Source organism: Oncorhynchus gorbuscha, linkage group LG24, assembly GCF_021184085.1.
Source record: "Oncorhynchus gorbuscha isolate QuinsamMale2020 ecotype Even-year linkage group LG24, OgorEven_v1.0, whole genome shotgun sequence".
In the NCBI taxonomy this organism is placed as follows: domain Eukaryota; kingdom Metazoa; phylum Chordata; class Actinopteri; order Salmoniformes; family Salmonidae; genus Oncorhynchus; species Oncorhynchus gorbuscha.
In genome coordinates, this window is record NC_060196.1 from 36,557,365 (window position 1) to 36,576,033 (window position 18,669).

General features: G+C 42.5%; 1 protein-coding gene across 3 annotated transcripts in view; it reads right to left on the reverse strand.

The window, feature by feature from the left end:
• The window catches only part of LOC124012767 (collagen alpha-1(XXII) chain-like), a 75,599-nt gene that overhangs the window by 55,135 nt on the left and 1,795 nt on the right, over positions 1-18,669 (reverse strand). For 2 of the 3 annotated variants that reach the window (XM_046326710.1, XM_046326712.1), the window contains exons 2-5: positions 17,399-17,471; positions 17,094-17,230; positions 16,251-16,817; positions 10,571-10,651 (exon numbers count right to left, since the gene is read on the reverse strand). In XM_046326710.1, coding sequence (XP_046182666.1) covers positions 10,571-10,651; positions 16,251-16,817; positions 17,094-17,187 — 742 coding nt within the window. In that variant the 5' untranslated portion in view covers positions 17,188-17,230; positions 17,399-17,471. Of the gene's footprint in view, positions 1-10,570; positions 10,652-16,250; positions 16,818-17,093; positions 17,231-17,398; positions 17,472-17,996; positions 18,133-18,669 lie in introns of all 3 variants that reach the window. The other variant, XM_046326711.1, reaches the window with a different exon arrangement.

The following is an 18,669-nucleotide window of genomic DNA, read 5'->3' on the forward strand; positions in this document are numbered from 1 at the left end:
ACCCTCCCTATTGATTTGAGGTGCGTTCGGGAGTCCGCACCTTAGGGGGGGGGGGGTTCTGTCACGCCCTGGTCGTAGTATTTTGTGTTTTTCTTCATGTATTTGGTCAGGCCAGGGTGTGACATGGGTTTTTGTATGTGGTGTGCAGATAGTGGGATTGTAGCTTAGTGGGGTGTTCTAGGTTAGTTTATGGCTGTCTGAAGTGGTCATCAATCAGAGGCAGGTGTTTATCGTTGTCTCTGATTGGGAACCATATTTAGGCAGCCATATTATTTTGTTGTATTGTGGGTGATTGTCCTGTGTCTTGTTGTCCTTGTGCTGTGTTAGTTGACACAAGTATAGGCTGTTTTCGGTTTTGGTTTCATTTATTGTTTTGAAGTGTTTGTGTTTATTCGTGTTTACGTTGTGTGATTAAACATGGATCGCAATATACACACTGCAGTTTGGTCTGACTCTCCTTCACCATATGAAAACCGTGACAAATATCTTACTCATATAAGTATTCAGACCCTTTGTTATGAGAATCGAAATTGAGCTCAGGTACATCCTGTTTCCATTGAACACCCTTGAGATGTTTCTACAACTTAATTGGAGTACATTTGTTGTAAATTAAATTGATTGGACATGATTTGGAAAGGCACACACCTATCCATATGAGGACTCACAGTTGACTATGCATGACATAGCAAAAACCAAGCCATGAGTTCGAAGAAATTTGTCCGTAGATTGTGTCGAGGCACAGATCTGGGGAAGGCTGCCAAAAATATTCTGCAACACTGAAGGTCCCCAAGAACACAGTGGCCTCCATCATTCTTAAGTGGAATAAGTTTGGAACCACCAAAACTCTTCCTAGAGCTGGCCGCCCGGCAAAACCTAGCAATCGGGGGAGAAATGCCTTGGTCAGGGATGTGACCAAGAACCCGATGGCCACTCTGACAGAGCTCCTGGAGAGCTCTGTGGATATGGGAGAACCTTTCAGAAGGCCAACCATGCCTGCAGCCTTCCACCAATCAGGCCTTTATGGTTGGTTGGCCAGACGAAAGCCACTCCTCAGTAAAAGGCACATGATAGCCTGCATGGACTTTTCCAAAAGGCACCTAAAGGACTCAGACCATGAGAGAAAATATTCTCTGGTCTGATGAAACTAAGGTTGAACTCTTTGGCCTGAATGCCAAGCATCACATCTGGCACCATCCCTATGGTGAAGCATGGTGGTGGCAGCATCATACTAGGAGACTAGTCAGGATTGAGGTGAAGATGAACAGAACAAAGTACAGAGAGATCATTGATGAAAACCTGCTCCATAGCACTCAGGACCTCAGACTGGGGCAAAGGTGAATCTTCCAACAGAACAACAACCTTAAGCACACAGCCAAGACAACGCATGAGTGGCTTCGGGACAAGTCTCTGAATGTCCTTGAGCGGCCCAGCCAGAGCCCAGACTTGAACCCGATCAAACATCTCTGGAGAGACCTGAAAATAGCTGTGCAGCGATGCTCCCCATCCAACCTGACAGAGCTTGAGAGAATCTGCTGAGTTTTGCCAAACTTGCAGTGTCACCCAAAAAGCCGAAGGAGCTTCAACAAGTATTGAGTAAAGGGTCTGAATACTTATTTAAATGTGATATTTCCTTGCGGCCATGATGTCCCCACTGTGTGTAATGATGAACCGGCAGCTTAGCCCAGCGCTCCGATGTTGCCATCTGTCCGGATCAAAAGAATGCAGCGTGTCTTTCCTTTTCCTAGTCACTGCACTCATTTGACGTCCCCCACAGAGCCAGGTCACCCCATTGGCCGTCTGTTCTTTGGCTGTTCAGAATAACTTTTTGGAGGATGATGATTATACAGCATCCTCTGCCAATCCAAATTACAGGTCTGTGCTACAGCCATGGCTCGTCCCTAAAGCCATGGGACTCAGCGAGCCAATGGAGCACGGAGAGTATTTGCATAGTGCAGTACGGTGACAGAAGAGAAAACAGAGGTATTAAAAAAGTCACAGCTGGATTATGGGTGGTTTGGTACCTCCTTCGACCACGCCCCACCCTGATGACATCTGATCTCAAAGTCTCTGTTAAAGAACCAACAGGCTAGTTACCCCAGTGTTTTCCCCTACCATCATTTTCTTGGCGGGGTGGGGCGAGACCTGTCTGTCTGTCTGTCTGAGTAGTTGTCACTTCCTTGCTGTGAGAGGAAGTAGATGGATGCAGCAGGTCAGAGGAATGTTTATCAGATATCCAGCATATTATTATTATTATATTATCCAGCAGTGTGGTATGACAGGGCTAAGGGGCCCCTGTCTGTTTTAGGGTTATATTTTCCTCTGTTGCTAATGTGTCTTTCAAGGCTGTTTCTACAGAACCAGAGTAGGTTTCAGCAGCACTCTCACATTACCGCCTCCATGATGAAACTTAACTGCCCCTTGAACAATGTTAAGTATGCCGTATTGACATTCTCAAGGCATATTTATTCTGAATTACGTACATATGGGAAATGTGATTCAAATCTAACTGTGAAAATGTGTACTGTAGCCTGATTAAAACTCTCTTCAGAGTGATTCTCTGTTGCATGAAGAGCAGTCTGCAGTCTGGACTGAAACGTATGAATGAACTCAGCATAGCAGGGTATTCAAGATGCCTGTACTACCAGATACACAGTTGCTGTAAGAACAATTTTACAGCAGACAAAAACTACAAATATAATTCAACCCACTTTTCTCATGAATTATGCCAGACTGGCTGTGTATTTATAGGCATTGGCATTGGTAATCAGATCAGATAACTGGCAGCATTAGTAAACACCCTGCCCTTGGCCCTGCTGGCATTGCCATAGTGACTTGTTTGTTGTTTAAAAGGGTGTGTTTTCTTCAAACCACATTAATGTGGTGTGTGACTAACCCTGGAAACCTCAGTCCTGACAAACACACACACACTCGCACACACAACTGTTCCACTGGAGCACCATGACATAACTGCATACAAATGCTAATTTTAGGCTTCTGACTTTAAACAAGTAGAGTTTGATCCCAGCCAGCACATAATGTTCTGAGAACCATATGTTTCTTAGAGATTGGTAAGAACATGGTTGTCCTATGGTTATTTTGCATACAACCCTCTCACAACTGTCTGGGAATGATGCAGGAAAGATGTTTGGCTTTGGAACATTCTCAGCACATTTAGGGAACTTGACAAAAAACTTTCTTTACTTGGTATTTCATTACTTTAACAGAATGTTTCCTAAAAGTTCAAATGTGGTTACAATTCATTTCAATTTTGGTAATGTTCTAGAAACATTCTTTAACTGGTTTGACATTGGGAGTGTTCTCATATAGTTAAGAGAATGTTCAGAAACAATGTTCTTCTGTGGAATTTTCAGTACTTCAGCATAACGTTTCTTTGGTGTGACTTTCCACCATATATGGCCATACGAATGTGTAAAGGCAAGCCGATTACCTCGTTTCAAGATGGCTGCTACTTACATTCTGGTTAGCGTTGTGAAGCACAAACGAAATAAACACGGAATGCGTTGATTCACACTGAAAGCCGAGACTCCACAGATCATGAGGATGTCTTACTTGTCTAACACTGACCTACCACCAGCTCCAAGAGTCAATATTTTTTATTTTACTCAACATTTTCACCAAACAGCAAACATCTTGCAAGGTAAGCTTCTAATTGGTCTGTGTTGGCTATAGCTACATGGAGGATATTAAATTCATCCTTAGGTTGGTAAGAACAAATCTAGCCTATTGCCAATGTTATCTGATGATGTATGACTTAATGGCAAAATCGAATGTACACCAAGTGACTATATCTTTGCGCATCAAAAATATGACCTCGCTTGCTTTGGTGAGGTTGTAGGCATCCATTACACAGGGGATTGGCTACAATGGCACCTTGGCAGTCTTGTAGCCAATGATATAAGCTTTCCAGGGATATGCAGTTGACCTGGGTGGGACAAAGCAAGGCCTTGAACCTTTCATGCGTAATGCAAACTATTGCTACCTGGCTCAGAGACGTGACTCACTGAGCATAATACATTACATTGTAAAACAGATTTCATTGCTTTAATTTCATCGCTTTAAGCATAAAATATTGTTTCTCAAGAAAATAAAAATGTTAAAATGAAGAATATCGAACAGGAAGCTAATAAGAAGGCAGCTATGAATTAGTATACCAACATAGAAGGTTGAATAAAATACTGGTTGGACTCGGATCAGGGGAGCGATTTGGACAACGAGGATTTTGACTTGGCCAACAAAGATTGCTTTCTATAAGGATTGGATACACTTTTAAATCTGTAAGTAAATCATTTTCATGACTTTATATTGCTAAATTACTATATGTATTTAGTTTTTTATAATTTGCTCTATTTAGATGCTTTGGATAGAGTTTACATAGGCCTACGTAACAAGTCATTTCAATGTTATATACTGTAATTACAAAGTAGTTATTGTTTATGTTTCATATTAGTTCACTGTTTGCGGTTTGAAGTGTCATCCTTGTAACTTATGAGAGGCCACTAAACTCTCATGGCCATTGTTATTTGTGGTTCTCACCTCAGCCTTTGTCTCCAAAGTATTACTGTTTGCTGTGTGTGCTTCACACCTTCTATGTGAGTCACTGTACAGATAACGTTTGGGCTTCGTGTTTTTACTCTACAGTAATGTAGTTTTGTAAATTTAGTCAACTAATTCTGTGTCTTACAACAATATATCCCTTTATTTTATTCACCACAGAGTGGAGGATGTAAAGGATTTGGATGATTTGAGAGGTACTCCTCCCCAGCAAGCTCCCACGCCGGTCAAGGTCTTCATCCCCCACTGTTATCTCAATCACCCCATCTGATGGTTCTACATCCACTCGTATTAGGCCTCATGAAAAAGAAAATAAGGGCTTGTGGCACCATTCGTACTAACAGAACCGGTTTCCTGAGACCAAGGTAAACAGCATGACAAAGACAGTGGAGAAGGGGACCATACGTTGGATCAGGACTAACAAGCTGCTGTTTGTGAAATGGAAGGACACTAGGGAAGTAACCATGCTCACCACACAGCATAAGACATTCAATAACAACCATGTCTCAAGGAGGGTGAAAAAGGAAGAATGTTCCCATTCCTGTTTCTGTGAAGGACTACAATGCCAGCATGGGGGGTGTCGACCTATCTGTTGCTCTCTCAGGTCCTCCACAAGACCAGGAAGTGGTATAAGATTTTTTTCCCACTTTGTGGACATTGCTACAGTAAATGCTTTCATTCTCCACAAGCAAATGGCCAAAGCAAAAGGTCAAACCCCTCTCTCCCAGTTGGCTTTCCGAGAGCAGCTGGTGTTGGCAATGGCTGAATTGGGGGCCCAAAGCGAACTCACAACCATCACAAGACCCCCCACTCAAGGTGAGCACAACTATCCAACACACATGAGAAAAGGAAGAACTGCAAGCATTGCACAAAACACAGGGAGAAAAAAAGGGTGAAATGCCAGTTCGCTTTTTGTTTCCTGGCAAAGAGGGACTGCTTCAAAGACTATCACAACATGCACAAGCTAGTGAAATCTTATCATCTACACCTGGGATGTAAAATGAACATGAATGCCATTTGTAAATTGTTCCGCTTATTTCTATCTTTGCGCATTTTTTTTTGTGAAAGACACGTGTGTAACCAAGTTTGTGTTTGATAAGACATTTTTATGTATATTTTTATATATAGCTGTTGGTTTTATATTGTTTTTGTAAACAGTTAATTTGTGTGTGGAACCAATACATTGGATATGCCTTGTATGTCCCCCGACACCACCACAATGATCGAGAGAGGTTATAGGCATTTTGTATATATTTTTTTTTTTGTGAACAATAACATTTTGGCACATCCAGTGTGCAAAAACAGTGCCATTACCACATTCTGGCGCTTTGGTGAGGTTGAAAGGACACTTGAATGGACCATGGATACCCCATAACACCACCAATGTTTGAGTGAGGTTGACATGTTAGAAATTGTGTTTTTGTACTGAAAAAATACCATTTAGGAAATACAAATAAGTAATAGCACTGGAATGATCTAATTTACAGACATATGCCAATTTGGAGAGGTTTAGGGACACTTGGAAACATCCAGTGACCAAAACTGACACCACTTACTAAAACATCTGCCCATTTCTAGTTGTTAGGTCTATCAATCCCGTTTTTTATCTGATGATGTGGAGGCCATCTGTGTTTCCAGCTCTGGGCATCAATAATTCACTTATAGCTTGCCAATGAAAGGGGTGGTATACAGAAGATAGCCCTATTTGGTAAAAGACCAAGTCGCTCCGCTTTTCAGTTTGCTGCAGATAATGACTGGAAAGAGTGGCAAAAAAGACATCTATCTGGACTGTTTTATCTCCAGCTCTTCATTCAAAGACTCAACCATGGACACTCTTACTGAAAGTTGTGGCTGCTTCGCGTGATATTTCGTTGCTTCTACCTTCCTGCCCTTTGTGCTACCATGCTGTGTTTTCATGTGTTGCTGCCATGCTATGTTGTTGTCTAAGGTCTCTCTTTATGTAGTGTTGTGGTGTCTCTGTTGTCACGATGTGTGTTTTGTACTATATTTAGATTTGATTTTTAATCCCAGCCCCCGTCCCCGCAGGAGGCCTTTTGCCTTTTGGTAGGCCGGTAATTCTAAATAAGAATTTGTTCTTAACTGACTTGCCTAGTTAAATAAAGGTTAAATAAATGAACAGCTCAATAAAATAATGAGAAACGACGGTCCACCAGGTCAGTCAAATCGGAACATTTCAAGAACTTTTAAAGTTTCTTCAAATGCAGCTGCAAAAAAAATCAAGTGTTATGATGAAACTGTCTCTCATGAGAACAGCCACAGGAAAGGAAGACCCAGAGGTCATAGAGTTACCAGCCTCAGAATTTTCAGCCCAAATAAATGCTTCACAGAGTTCAAGTAACATCTCAACATCAACTGTTCAGAGGAGACCTGGTGAATCAGGCCTTCGTGGTCGAATTGCTGCAAAGAAATCACTACTAAAGGAAACTAATAATAAAAAGAGACATGCTTGGTCCCAGAAACACTAGCAATGAACATTAGACTGGTGAAAATCTGTCCTTTGGTCTGATGAGAGCAAATTTAAGATTTTTGGTTCCAACTGCCATGCCTTTGTGAGACGCAGAGTAGGTGAACGGATTATCTCCGCATGTGTGGTTCCCACCGTGACGCATATAGGAGGAGGTGTGGGGGTGCTTTGCTGGTGACACTGTCTGTGATTTATTTCGAATTCAAGGCACAATTAACCAGCATGGCTACCACAGCATTCTGCAGTGATACGCCATCCCATTTCATTTGTGCTAAGTGGGACTATCATTTTGTTTTTCAACAGGACAATGACCCAAAACATCTCCAGGCTGTGTAAGGGCTATTTGACAAAGGAAGAGAGTGATGGAGTGCTGCATCAGATGACCCGGCCTCCACAATCACCTGACCTCAACACATTTGAGATGGTTTGGGATGAGTTGGACCGCAGAGTGAAGGAAAAGCATCCAACAAGTGCTCAGAATATGCCAACAAGTGCTACTTCAAGACCTTTGGAAAAGCATTCCAGGTGAAGCTGGTTCAGAGAATACCAAGCGAGTGCAGAGCTGTCATCAAGGAAAAGGGTGGCTACTTTCAAGAATCTCAAATATAAAATATTTTTTTGATTTGATTAACACTTTTTTGGTCACTACATGATTCCATATATTTCATAGTTTTGATGTCTGCACTATTAATCAACAATGTAGAAAATAGTAAAAATAAAGAAAAACCCATGAATGAGTAGGTGTGTCCAAACTTTTGACTGGTACTGTATATATTCAAGGAATACCAGTACCTAGTTAATGTGCAGGAGTACGAGGTAATCGAGGTACAGTTGAAGTCGGAAGTTTACACACACTTAGGTTGGAGTCATTAAAACTTGCTTTTCAACCAATCCACAAATTTCTTGTAAACGAACTATAGTTTTGGCAAGTCGGTTAGAACACCTACTTTGTGCATGACACAAGTAATTTTTCCAACAATTCTTTACAGACAGATTATTTCTCTTCTAATTCGCTCTGTATCACAATTCCAGTGGGTCAGAAGTTTACATACACTGAGTTGACTGTACCTTTAAACAGCTTGGAAAATTCCAGAAAATGATGCCATGGCTTTAGAAGCTTCAGATAGGCTAATTGACATGATTTGCGTGAATTGGAGGTGTACCTGTGGATGTGTTTTAAAGCCTACCTTCAAACTCAGTGCCTCTGCTTGACATCATGGGAAAATCAAAAGAAATCAGCCAAGACCTCAGAAAAAAAATTGTAGACCTCCACAAGTCTGGCTCATCCTTGGGAGCAATTTCCAAATGACTGAAGGTACCACGTTCATCTGTATAAACAATCGTAAGCAAGTTTAAACACCATGGGACCACGCAGCCATCATACCACCCAAGAAGGAGACATGTTCGGTCTACTAGAGATGAACGTACTTTGGTGCGAAAAGTGCAAATCAATCCCAGAACAACATCAAAGGACCTTGTGAAGATGCTGGAGGAAACCGTTACAAAAGAATCTATATCCACAGTAAAACAAGTCCTATATCGATATAACCTGATAGGCCGCTCAGTAAGGAAGAAGCCTCTGCTCCAAAACCGCCATAAAAAATGCCAGACCATGGTTTGCAACTGCACATGGGGATAAAGATAATACTTTTTGGAGAAATGTCCTCTGGTCTGAAGAAACATAACAAAAATAGAACTGTTTGGCCACAATGACCATTGTTATGTTTTGAGGAAAAGGGGGGAGGCTTGCAAGCCGAAGAACACCATCCCAACCGTGAAGCACGGGGGTGGCAGCATCATGTTGTCGGGGTGCTTTGCTACAGAAGGGACTGGTGCACTTCACAAAATAGATGGCATCATGAGAGGGGAAAATGATGTGGATATATTGAAGCAACATCTCAAGACATCAATCAAATGTATTTATAAAGCCCAGCCAGAAGAGGACTGGCCACCCCACATAGCCTGGTTCCTCTCTAGGTTTCTTCCTAGGTTTTGGCCTTTCTAGGGAGTTTTTCCTAGCCACCGTGATTCTACAACTGCATTGCTTGCTGTTTGGGGTTTTAGGCTGGGTTTCTGTACAGCACTTTGAGATATCAGCTGATGTACGAAGGGCTATATAAATACATTTGATTTGAATTTGATTTGATTTAGCAGAAGCTTTAATCCAGTGGCCTAAAGTTATGGGTGCATACAATTATTGTTGTTGTGAATATGATGCGTTTTCAAACAACTGCATGTAGTTGTAGTGATTTATCCTGATTGCTTCCTCTTTATACTGCAGTAAATGCCCAGCCCCATAATTAGCACCCTGGTGTTGTCTACTAGAGGATGTGATTTATCAGGTCTAGTCAGCGGGAACCACTGGAGAAGCTGTTGTTTTAAACACCAGCTCTGCCAGAAGGCCTCAGCTTCTCAGACAGGTTTACAACCAACATTGTAAAACCTCTGTTCTCCCCCGGAAAGGGTTTTCCTGAACTTGGCTGAAAAGCTGTTTCAATACTCAGGAGCAGTAAAGGAAAGAGAATTAAGCAGTAAAACTCTGAATTATGTCATTATTCATATCGCTTTGATACACTAGATTGCGAGGCAAATTAGCATTTTGAACAGCCTGTAAAGCTAGCATTTCTCACTGCTCTATGTTCTCTGTGAGTTAGACATCTCCGTGTCGTGACTCCAATACTTGTTTTCTGATCTGCTTTCACGATATTGTAAGCGTTTCAAACTAGATTTGACAGTTCCCTCTCCCCAGGTAACGAGGCTGTAGCAGGAGTCAGACTTCCCATCCCTGTCTGTTTCTGCTCTTAGCGTGGTGAATGTGAGTGGGAGGCATAGACAGGAACTTAGATCCCTTAAGACTGTAAGACAACATCCTACCTATCTGGTTAAGCACTACAGCTCCACTTTTCTCAAACTCAGAAACACAGCCACTGAAAATAGAGACCACAAGAAGAACCTGAACATGCTTAGGGTCCTTTAATATAACTAGTAAATAGAGAACTAGAACATAATGACTATTTTTAAGATGTCATAGATAGTGATATAGTTTCTGTTCATTTAGCCAAACGCCCCACCTCCTCTTATAGTCGAATGGAAAGTCTGTGGATCATCTCCAGGGAGGCTACTTCAGGAGAAAGCTTTGATACTTTTTGTAACATTATAGCAATGGAAAACTGCCCCAGCGAATGGATAAATGAATCGATATGTTTTAGCTTGTCTCAAATACTTCTTCCGTTGGGTTCTCGAAGGAAGGTCTTTAGTGACAGAGGAGAAGGAATAGAAAGTCATTTAGAAATTCATTTACCATCTGGTCTTACATATTAAAAAAGAATGAAAAACAAACAGATATTTGTGTAGCAGGCCTGTAGTCCGATGCTGTTATTTACCATGATTGCATAGATCCAATGATCCTTTCAGTCAGACCTAAGATACCTGGCATTTGACCATTATGTTTGATGATTGTGAAACACTGAGAAAAGTTTAAAGTGAAAAAAGGAGAAGAAAAGTTGTATTTACCTGGAACTTCTTCCAATCCATAGCTGGTGCTGTTGGGCTTGAAGCGGTCTGGTTGGACCTTCATATTGGGGCATAGCACATCTGAGAGAGCAGAAGTAGATTGGGGTAAGAGAAAATCTTATAGTTTATGCCTTTCATATACAGTAATTCAAGGTAGCACTTTGTATTATAATTTGTCTTCCGCTGCAAGTATACAATGATTGGATTCCTAGAAACTTTTGTTAGCTACATAGTTGTCATTGAATAGGCTTATTCGTTTTAACTAGATGATCAGAGTTAAAAATGGAGTGTCCCATTGAAATGGGATCCTTCATTGAAACTACCTGTAGATCTGAGACAGTCTATTTGACACAGACAGACTGCACCCAGACAGAAGATACATTCCCTCTGGCTCCAGTAGGAGTAGGGCTGCATGCACCAACCCCAGCGGTGACCGTGTTAGACTCTCTCTCTCTCTCACACACACACACGCACGCACGCACGCACGCACGCACGCACGCACTCGCACGCACACACACACACACACACACACACACACACACACACACACACACACACACACACACACACACACACACACACACACACACACACACACACACACACACACACACACACACAAATGTATTGATAATCATAAGTGTGTAAGTGCAGTTAGTTCCTCTGATGCCGACTTATCATACAGTAGCATCACGGTTCAAAGCCAATAATGTGAGTTAAAACTGAATTCCTCTGGTCTTAACACAACTATGTTGAGGAATTTACATAACTACATCGTCAACACCATTTAGTGCTAGTGGGTCTGCTCTCTTCTCAATCGTCATAGCTGACAACTGTTTCAGAGATTTGATCAATAGAGATCAAAGGAATGAGAATTGAGGTCTCTAAATTGCCTGTTTTTGCACATGAACATCATACAACAAACCATACAGTGTTCCAGGAAAGTAGAGTGAGGTGGGTACATTGACATTATACTGTACCCCGTCTCCAACTGAGCCACTAATCTCCATCCCATTGTGCCAGCAGCATTGATACCTGTCTCCTCAGCAACAAATACATGGAACATTCAGGATGGGGTATTCCCTCTTTCAAATAGAAAATACTTCTCCGCTCTGCCAATGCAAACTAACCCTGATTGGGGGTGTGGCCATTCTTCTCTGTCACCACTGGCATCACTCTGAGATGTGTGTGTGTGTGTGTGTGTGTGTGTGTGTGTGTGTGTGTGTGTGTGTGTGTGTGTGTGTGTGTGTGTGTGTGTGTGTGTGTGTGTGTGTGTGTGTGTGTGTGTGTGTGTGTGTGTGTGTGTGTGTGTGTGTGTGTGTGTGTGTGTGTGTGTGTGTGTGTGTGTGTGTGTGTGCGCGCGTGTGTGTGTGTGCGTGTGGGTGCGTGTGTGTGTAAAGCAGCCAGACACCCAAACCGCACAGCAGATCGTGTCTCTGACAATCATGTACTATCAGACCCTGTAATTTTCTTTAATCGCAGCTATAAAAAGGACTTTGTTGAGTTAGGATGACATTAACTTTAACCATTTTACAGGGATGGCTCAGACTCTTGGCATGTCTTGTTCTTTGTAAATGCAGAGTCAAGTGCATAATTGGAAAATCCAGGTAGACAGTGTATCCTTGGTAGACTGTTAGTGTGTCACGGTCTTCATGTCTAGTAATACGTTGTTTACTGGGGCAGAAGACGAAGTAAGCAAGCGATGATTTCTACACGTGACGTGGTCTCTCTCTCTGAGCTGTGCTTCATGTTGTGTGATTGTTTGTGTCCTTGCTTGTTCAGTTTGCGTTAACTTGTTAGACTACGTCTTTCTTCTAACTTTTATTTGTGTTTTTACATATGATGCCAAAAAAAGTATATATCTTAAACTGGATTTCTGACACGCAAAACAGTTTGGGACTATGTTAACAATGAACTAATGACACAACAAACACCAAAAGATAGTTTTTGCGTGTAGTTTTCCTCTATTTAAGTATTTCCAAACGTATAACAGGAAAGGATTTGCTGGTGGTTATAGGAGGTTGTTTAAATCACTTTTTAGTAATACTACATACCTATTGTGGCCAACAATTACAATGCTAGCTTAGAAAAGATAGTTATGCAGCAGGTAGCCTAGTGGTCAGAGCGTTGGGCCAGTAACTGGAAGGTTGCTAGATTGAGTCCCCGAGCTGACAAGGTCAAATCTGTCATTCTGCCCCTGTACAAGGCAGTTAGCCCACTTTTCCTAGGCCGTCATTGTAAATACGAATTTGCTCTTAACTGGCTTGCCTAGTTAAATAAAGGTTAAAAAAAAACATTTTTAAATGATGCGTCAATGTGTTTTAAGATGCAGCCATAACTGAAGGTCTGAGACTGATTTCACTGCAGAGCTAGCTGCTCCCTCTCCTTGTGGCCCAACATCTATAATTTAGAGATCCACCTCAGAGGTATTAAAATGGAAGCAATGCAGGGCAGAGCTCTTTGCTTCTGGGGCCCAGTGGTATATCATAGGTCTAATACACCAGCAGTAACATACAATGCAACAGCAACTTGAGCTGAATCTGCATTGTGTGTGTGTGTGTGTGTGTGTGTGTGTGTGTGTGTGTGTGTGTGTGTGTGTGTATAGATATATATATATATATATTTATTTGTATAGTCAGTGTATATATATATATATAAATATATATATACACTGACTATACAAATAATTAAGAACACCTGCTCTTTCCATGACAGACTGACCAGGTGAATCTAGTTGAAAGTTATGATCTGTTATTGATGTCACTTGTTTAATCCACTTCAATCAGTGTAGATGAAGGGGAGGAGACAGGTTAAAGAAGGATGTTTAAGCCTTGAGACAATTGAGACATGGATTATGTGTGTCATTTCAGAGGTTGAATGGGCAAGACAAAATACTAAATTGCCTTTGAACAGGGTATGGTAGTACAGTAGGTGCCAGGCTAGGAAGCCATTCATCAACTGCATCCTCTGAAGCCAAAGCACTGGAATAGCCAAACCTACAGTGGTGTTACACTTTGATCAAATCGTGTGTACTGTATTTTTATTTTTTTTATTTAACAAGGCAAGTCAGTTAATAACAAATTCTTAATTACAATGCCGGCCTACCCCGGCCAAACCCGGAAGACGCTGGGCCAATTGTGTACCTCCCTATGCGACTCCCAATCACGGCCGGATGTGATACAGCCTGGATTCGAACCAGGGACTGTAGTGATGCCTCAAACCGGCTCATCAGTAGAAAGATCATGGCATTTAAATAGTCTTTGATTGAGCTATCACGCCTTTCACGTTTAGTTGAGTTCAAATGTTTCTGTGTTTATAATGTATATATAAAGTATATTCTCCCAGCACTTTGTTTAACAGTGGTGGGCTGGTAACATTTGATGAAAAGGTGAAAACATACAATGTAGAAGTCCTAAAATGCTCTGTAGGACCTACTTGAAACATTAGAACTGTAATTTTCAGAGCAAAAATAACTTAGGCCGCTCTGTGTGGTGCCGACCGATATTCTTAGATACACTAGCAGCATGGTGATCATAGAGATTACAGAAAGAAACATGTTGGATGGCCATGAACCTGTGGCCTGGGCAAAATCAGTTCTGTGTAGTGACCCCTGGGTGCACTTATCCTCATACCATAATAGAATGCATATCTGGAAGCATTATGACTAGTGAGGAATGTATAGATGGAGCTCAAGGTGGGTATATGAACATTGGAATATGTGGTCTCAAAGGGAAGGCTCAGGGTTAAGAGCTTCCAAATGAATCTCCTTGCGCCTTGCCAAACTCAAGTGGGTAAAGTGTCACTAACTACACAAGGGTGCCTGTCTGACCTAAGTATAGAATAGAGGCTCTGCTTACAGTATGATTCTGAGTTAACACTGAACACAGCTCTGAGTACCGTAGTGTTGCTGTCCTGTTGTGCTCGAACAGCAGTCAGTGAGTGAATCAATGAGTGCATCTATAATGGCACCCTATTCCCTTCGTAGTGCACGACATTTGACCAGTTCCCAATGGAGTGGCATTTCAGAGACAGCCGATGTTCAAATGATGGTCCAACACTTATCTCGTGACGAGGCCCTGATCGTCAGGTACAGCCGTGTGACCGCGGAATCCTTGGGACGTCCCTACCCTAAACCCTAACCACAAAGTTTCTAAAACACGCTGTGCTGTCTTTGCCCTAGCCCTAACCTTTTTAACCGCTACACTTACCATAACTCCTGCCCTTACATTAGCCATTTTAAATGTAAACGTTGACGTCAGAGCATGGAGGTCGTAAGGATCCCGTTTAGATTTTTCCGTTTCAGGCATACACTGCTTTCCCGTCCAGCTAGTTTTAGTGGGGAGTGCAAACTGTGGAGTGTGAAGTGTGAAGCATCCAACCAACCATCTTCTGTCCTGTCCTGTACGTACAGTACACACTCACTCCTCCACTTTCCTCACCTGCCCAGAGCCACCCCAGGCCACATACCTCACTGTTTTAGCACTTAGAAATGTTTCTTGCCAAGGCATTTTAAATATATATTTGTTGTTATTTATAATGACTAACAAAAATATTGCGACATATTTGTACTGAAAGTGTCCCTGTCAGAGGATGTGTAGTACTGTAGCTGGGTCCTGGAAAAGACATTGAGGTTAGAGTAGTTCAGGCTATCCAGCGTTCCGCACATCTTAACCAAACGTTTACCCAGTAGTCACTGGGGCAAGCGGCCACAAAAATGTATCTGTTGCAAAAACTATAATTCACTAGTCGATCTCTGCTTAACGCCCACACCTCACACATATCATGTCACATCCAGTCAGGGACGAGGAAGCACAGGAAGGAGTGGGCTTAGTCGAGGGGAAAGGCCTATGCGAGAGGAAAGACGTTTGTTTTGGAGTGTATAGTGAAGGGGATAATTGCAGTGTGTTTTAAGGGTACATACGTTCAGAGTGATATGGATTTAGCTATCTTTAAAGTGCATTTTAAAGGCACATGTTATATATTAAGAAGGTTTAGGCTTTTGATTAATAGAAGTAGCTGCCTTTCCAATGGAATTTGAAACCCAATTCTGTCATCCTGATTGTGTATGTAATGTAGACATCTTGCTGGAATTTGTTTCCTGACAAACTAAAGAGCAAGGGCAGTCACAGAAAAATCATACACCTGATAACCTACTCTCACAGAGCCTCCTTCTCAACAGTCTCCTTCTTACTCTCACAGAGCCTCCTTCTCAACAGTCTCCTTCTTACTCTCACAGAGCCTCCTTCTCAACAGTCTCCTTCTTACTCTCACAGAGCCTCCTTCTCAACAGTCTCCTTCTTACTCTCACAGAGCCTCCTTCTCAACAGTCTCTCACAGAGCCTCCTTCTCCTTCTCAACAGTCTCAGTCTTCTTACTACTCACAGAGCCTCCTTCTCAACAGTCTCTCTTACTCTCACAGAGCCTCCTTCTCAACAGTCCTCCTTCTCAACAGTCTCCTTCTTACTCTCACAGAGCCTCCTTCTCAACAGTCTCCTTCTTACTCTCACAGAGCCTCCTTCTCAACAGTCTCCTTCTTACTCTCACAGAGCCTCCTTCTCAACAGTCTCCTTCTTACTCTCACAGAGCCTCCTTCTCAACAGTCTCCTTCTTACTCTCACAGAGCCTCCTTCTCAACAGTCTCCTTCTTACTCTCACAGAGCCTGTGTGATTGGTTACTTACTTTCACAGAGCCGTCTCCTCAGCCGCCCTCTGATCTTGTCGATGGCATTGAAGTCTGTCACATGGAACACGTGAGCGTTCTTAGGTTCTGCAACGATCTCCTCCAGCTCCACCTTCAGAGCCTCCCCGATGCCCACAGCGAACATCCTCACCCCAGCCTTCGACGCCGCCTTTGACGGTTCCAACACGTAATCCTGACTCCTCCCGTCTGTCAGGAGGATAGCCACCTTCTGGATGCCCTTGGCTGCAGGCCTGGCACCGGCCCGCTCTGTGAAGATGTTGGTGGTGGTGTAGCTGATGGCCTCCCCGGTCATGGTATTCCCTCCCAGGTAGCGGATGTTCCTGGCGGCCCTCTTCACCTCGTCCATGGTGCGGTAGAGTCCCAGGTTGAACTCGGTGGTGGGCCGGTCGCTGTAGCGTACCACGGCCACACGTGTCTTGTCCGGGCCCACGTCGAACGACTCCACCAGGTTGGAGACCCACTGGCGGATCTTCTCAAAGTTCTCCTTCCCCACACTGGACGACGTGTCCAGGATGAACACCAGGTCATAGTGCACGTTCTTACAGCCTGAAAGGTAGTGAAAGGTAGTATGTTACAATTCAGTCCTGAGGAATTCCCAGTACTGTACATAAAGATAGTAAGAACCAGGCTTGGGTTCAAATTGTATTTATTTTATGTCTAACTCTTGAGGATTGAGCTACTGTGGAGTGCCAGGTGGGCAGGGTTTCTTCTTTTAGGACCACTCCATTGGTTCCTTTGAGCCAGACAAGCTCAGTGTGGCTCAAAGTATATGAAAGAAAACAAATACTATTTGAACCAGCTAGTTACAGCTGATGCCCTTACCTGCCCTGCTTTGAGCATCAACCCTCTGTCCTGAGAGAGCCAGTGCCAGTACGACCAGGACTAGGGAAGCCCTGCATGCCAGTCGCAGCTCCATATCGGCCTCTCGTCTGCTTATGATTTGATCCTAGGTTTCCAACCTGGAGACGGGAAATTCCACAGTAACGGAAGTACGCTTTGACTTAGAGTTTTCACTTTGGAATGTATGCCAAACAAAAACCGTTGATTTCAAAGTTTCACATGAACACATTTACCAGAAGAACTGTGCAGATGCAAAGTTTGGTAACAAAATGATGGTAAAATCTTACTCCGGTTTTTATGCGGCCACGTTTTCCAAAGAACTCTGCTGAATACCTGCTCCCAATTAATATTCAAATATGTCTGTAGAAACAATGGGGTGTCAGTTTTGAAAAATGTATTTTGGTTATTGAACTACAGCAGGTGAACATAATTATGGTAAGGGAGTTACATTATGGGTCCCTGATCTGTACTACACAGAAAGTGCATAATTATGGATGTGCATGTCATTCTCTTCACAGTGATGTATCCTGAATAGGTACACACACACAGGCAGAAATACACAATATCCTTCTTTTGCATATTTGGGTATTATTATACATACTGGCTATTATTGTAATATGCTCCGCCTCCAAGCAAAACCACATTTGGCTAGTCTGGACCAAGTCTGAAGCAGTCATAGACGTCTATGTTTCACAAGTTTGTCCATCACAGCAAAGCAGAGTAGAGTTCAGTAGAGTACAGTAAAGTAAAGTAGATATGTTCAGTACATTATACTGTACTGTACTTTACTGTTCTGTCCAAACATGTGAAACATACATCTATGGTAGGTTCAGATTTGGTCCAGTCCGTCTGTGGACTTTAACAACAAGGCCAGGGTGAACTGACCAAATTTCAACTACTTTTCAACGTCCATGGACGTCCGGTGTTGGTCGGTGCTCAGTGGGTGAGGATGCTGGTTACAGTCAATGGAAAGAGAGGTTAGGTGGTAAGTGTCTGTAAGAGCCGGGAGAGATGACATTACCTGTAGAGAAATCACAGAGAGGGGCAGAGAGAGAGAGAGAGGGTCAATTCAAATGTATTTTTAAAGCCCTTTTTACATCATTGGTGCTCATGGGAAATGCCCAGACATCAACAGATCATCATGTCAAGAAGCAGACAGGTGCAAGAGACAACTGGAAATGTCCTGTTGCCTGAGCCACAATATCCTAAACCACAATATCCTAAACCACAATATCCTAAACCACAATACTGGAATGCAATATGATGTTAAATGTCTTGTGATTCAGATAAGCAGCTGTTATTTTGGGAATATTGATTTTACAAACAGCTAAAATTCTATACTCAAGCTCTCATTTAATCATTGAGGATTCTTCTAAAGGTGTTGCATCTTTTCTGGAAGTAGATTCCTTGAGGAATGTGCCAGTTGAGCAGGCCAATTGAAACTAACCCAGTGACTGGACTGATTGGGAGTAAAAACCACTGAGTGGTTTGTCATTGGAAAGAAATCAGTGACAGTGCTCCTGGAGTTACATAGTGTAACATAGAAGTGGGTCACACA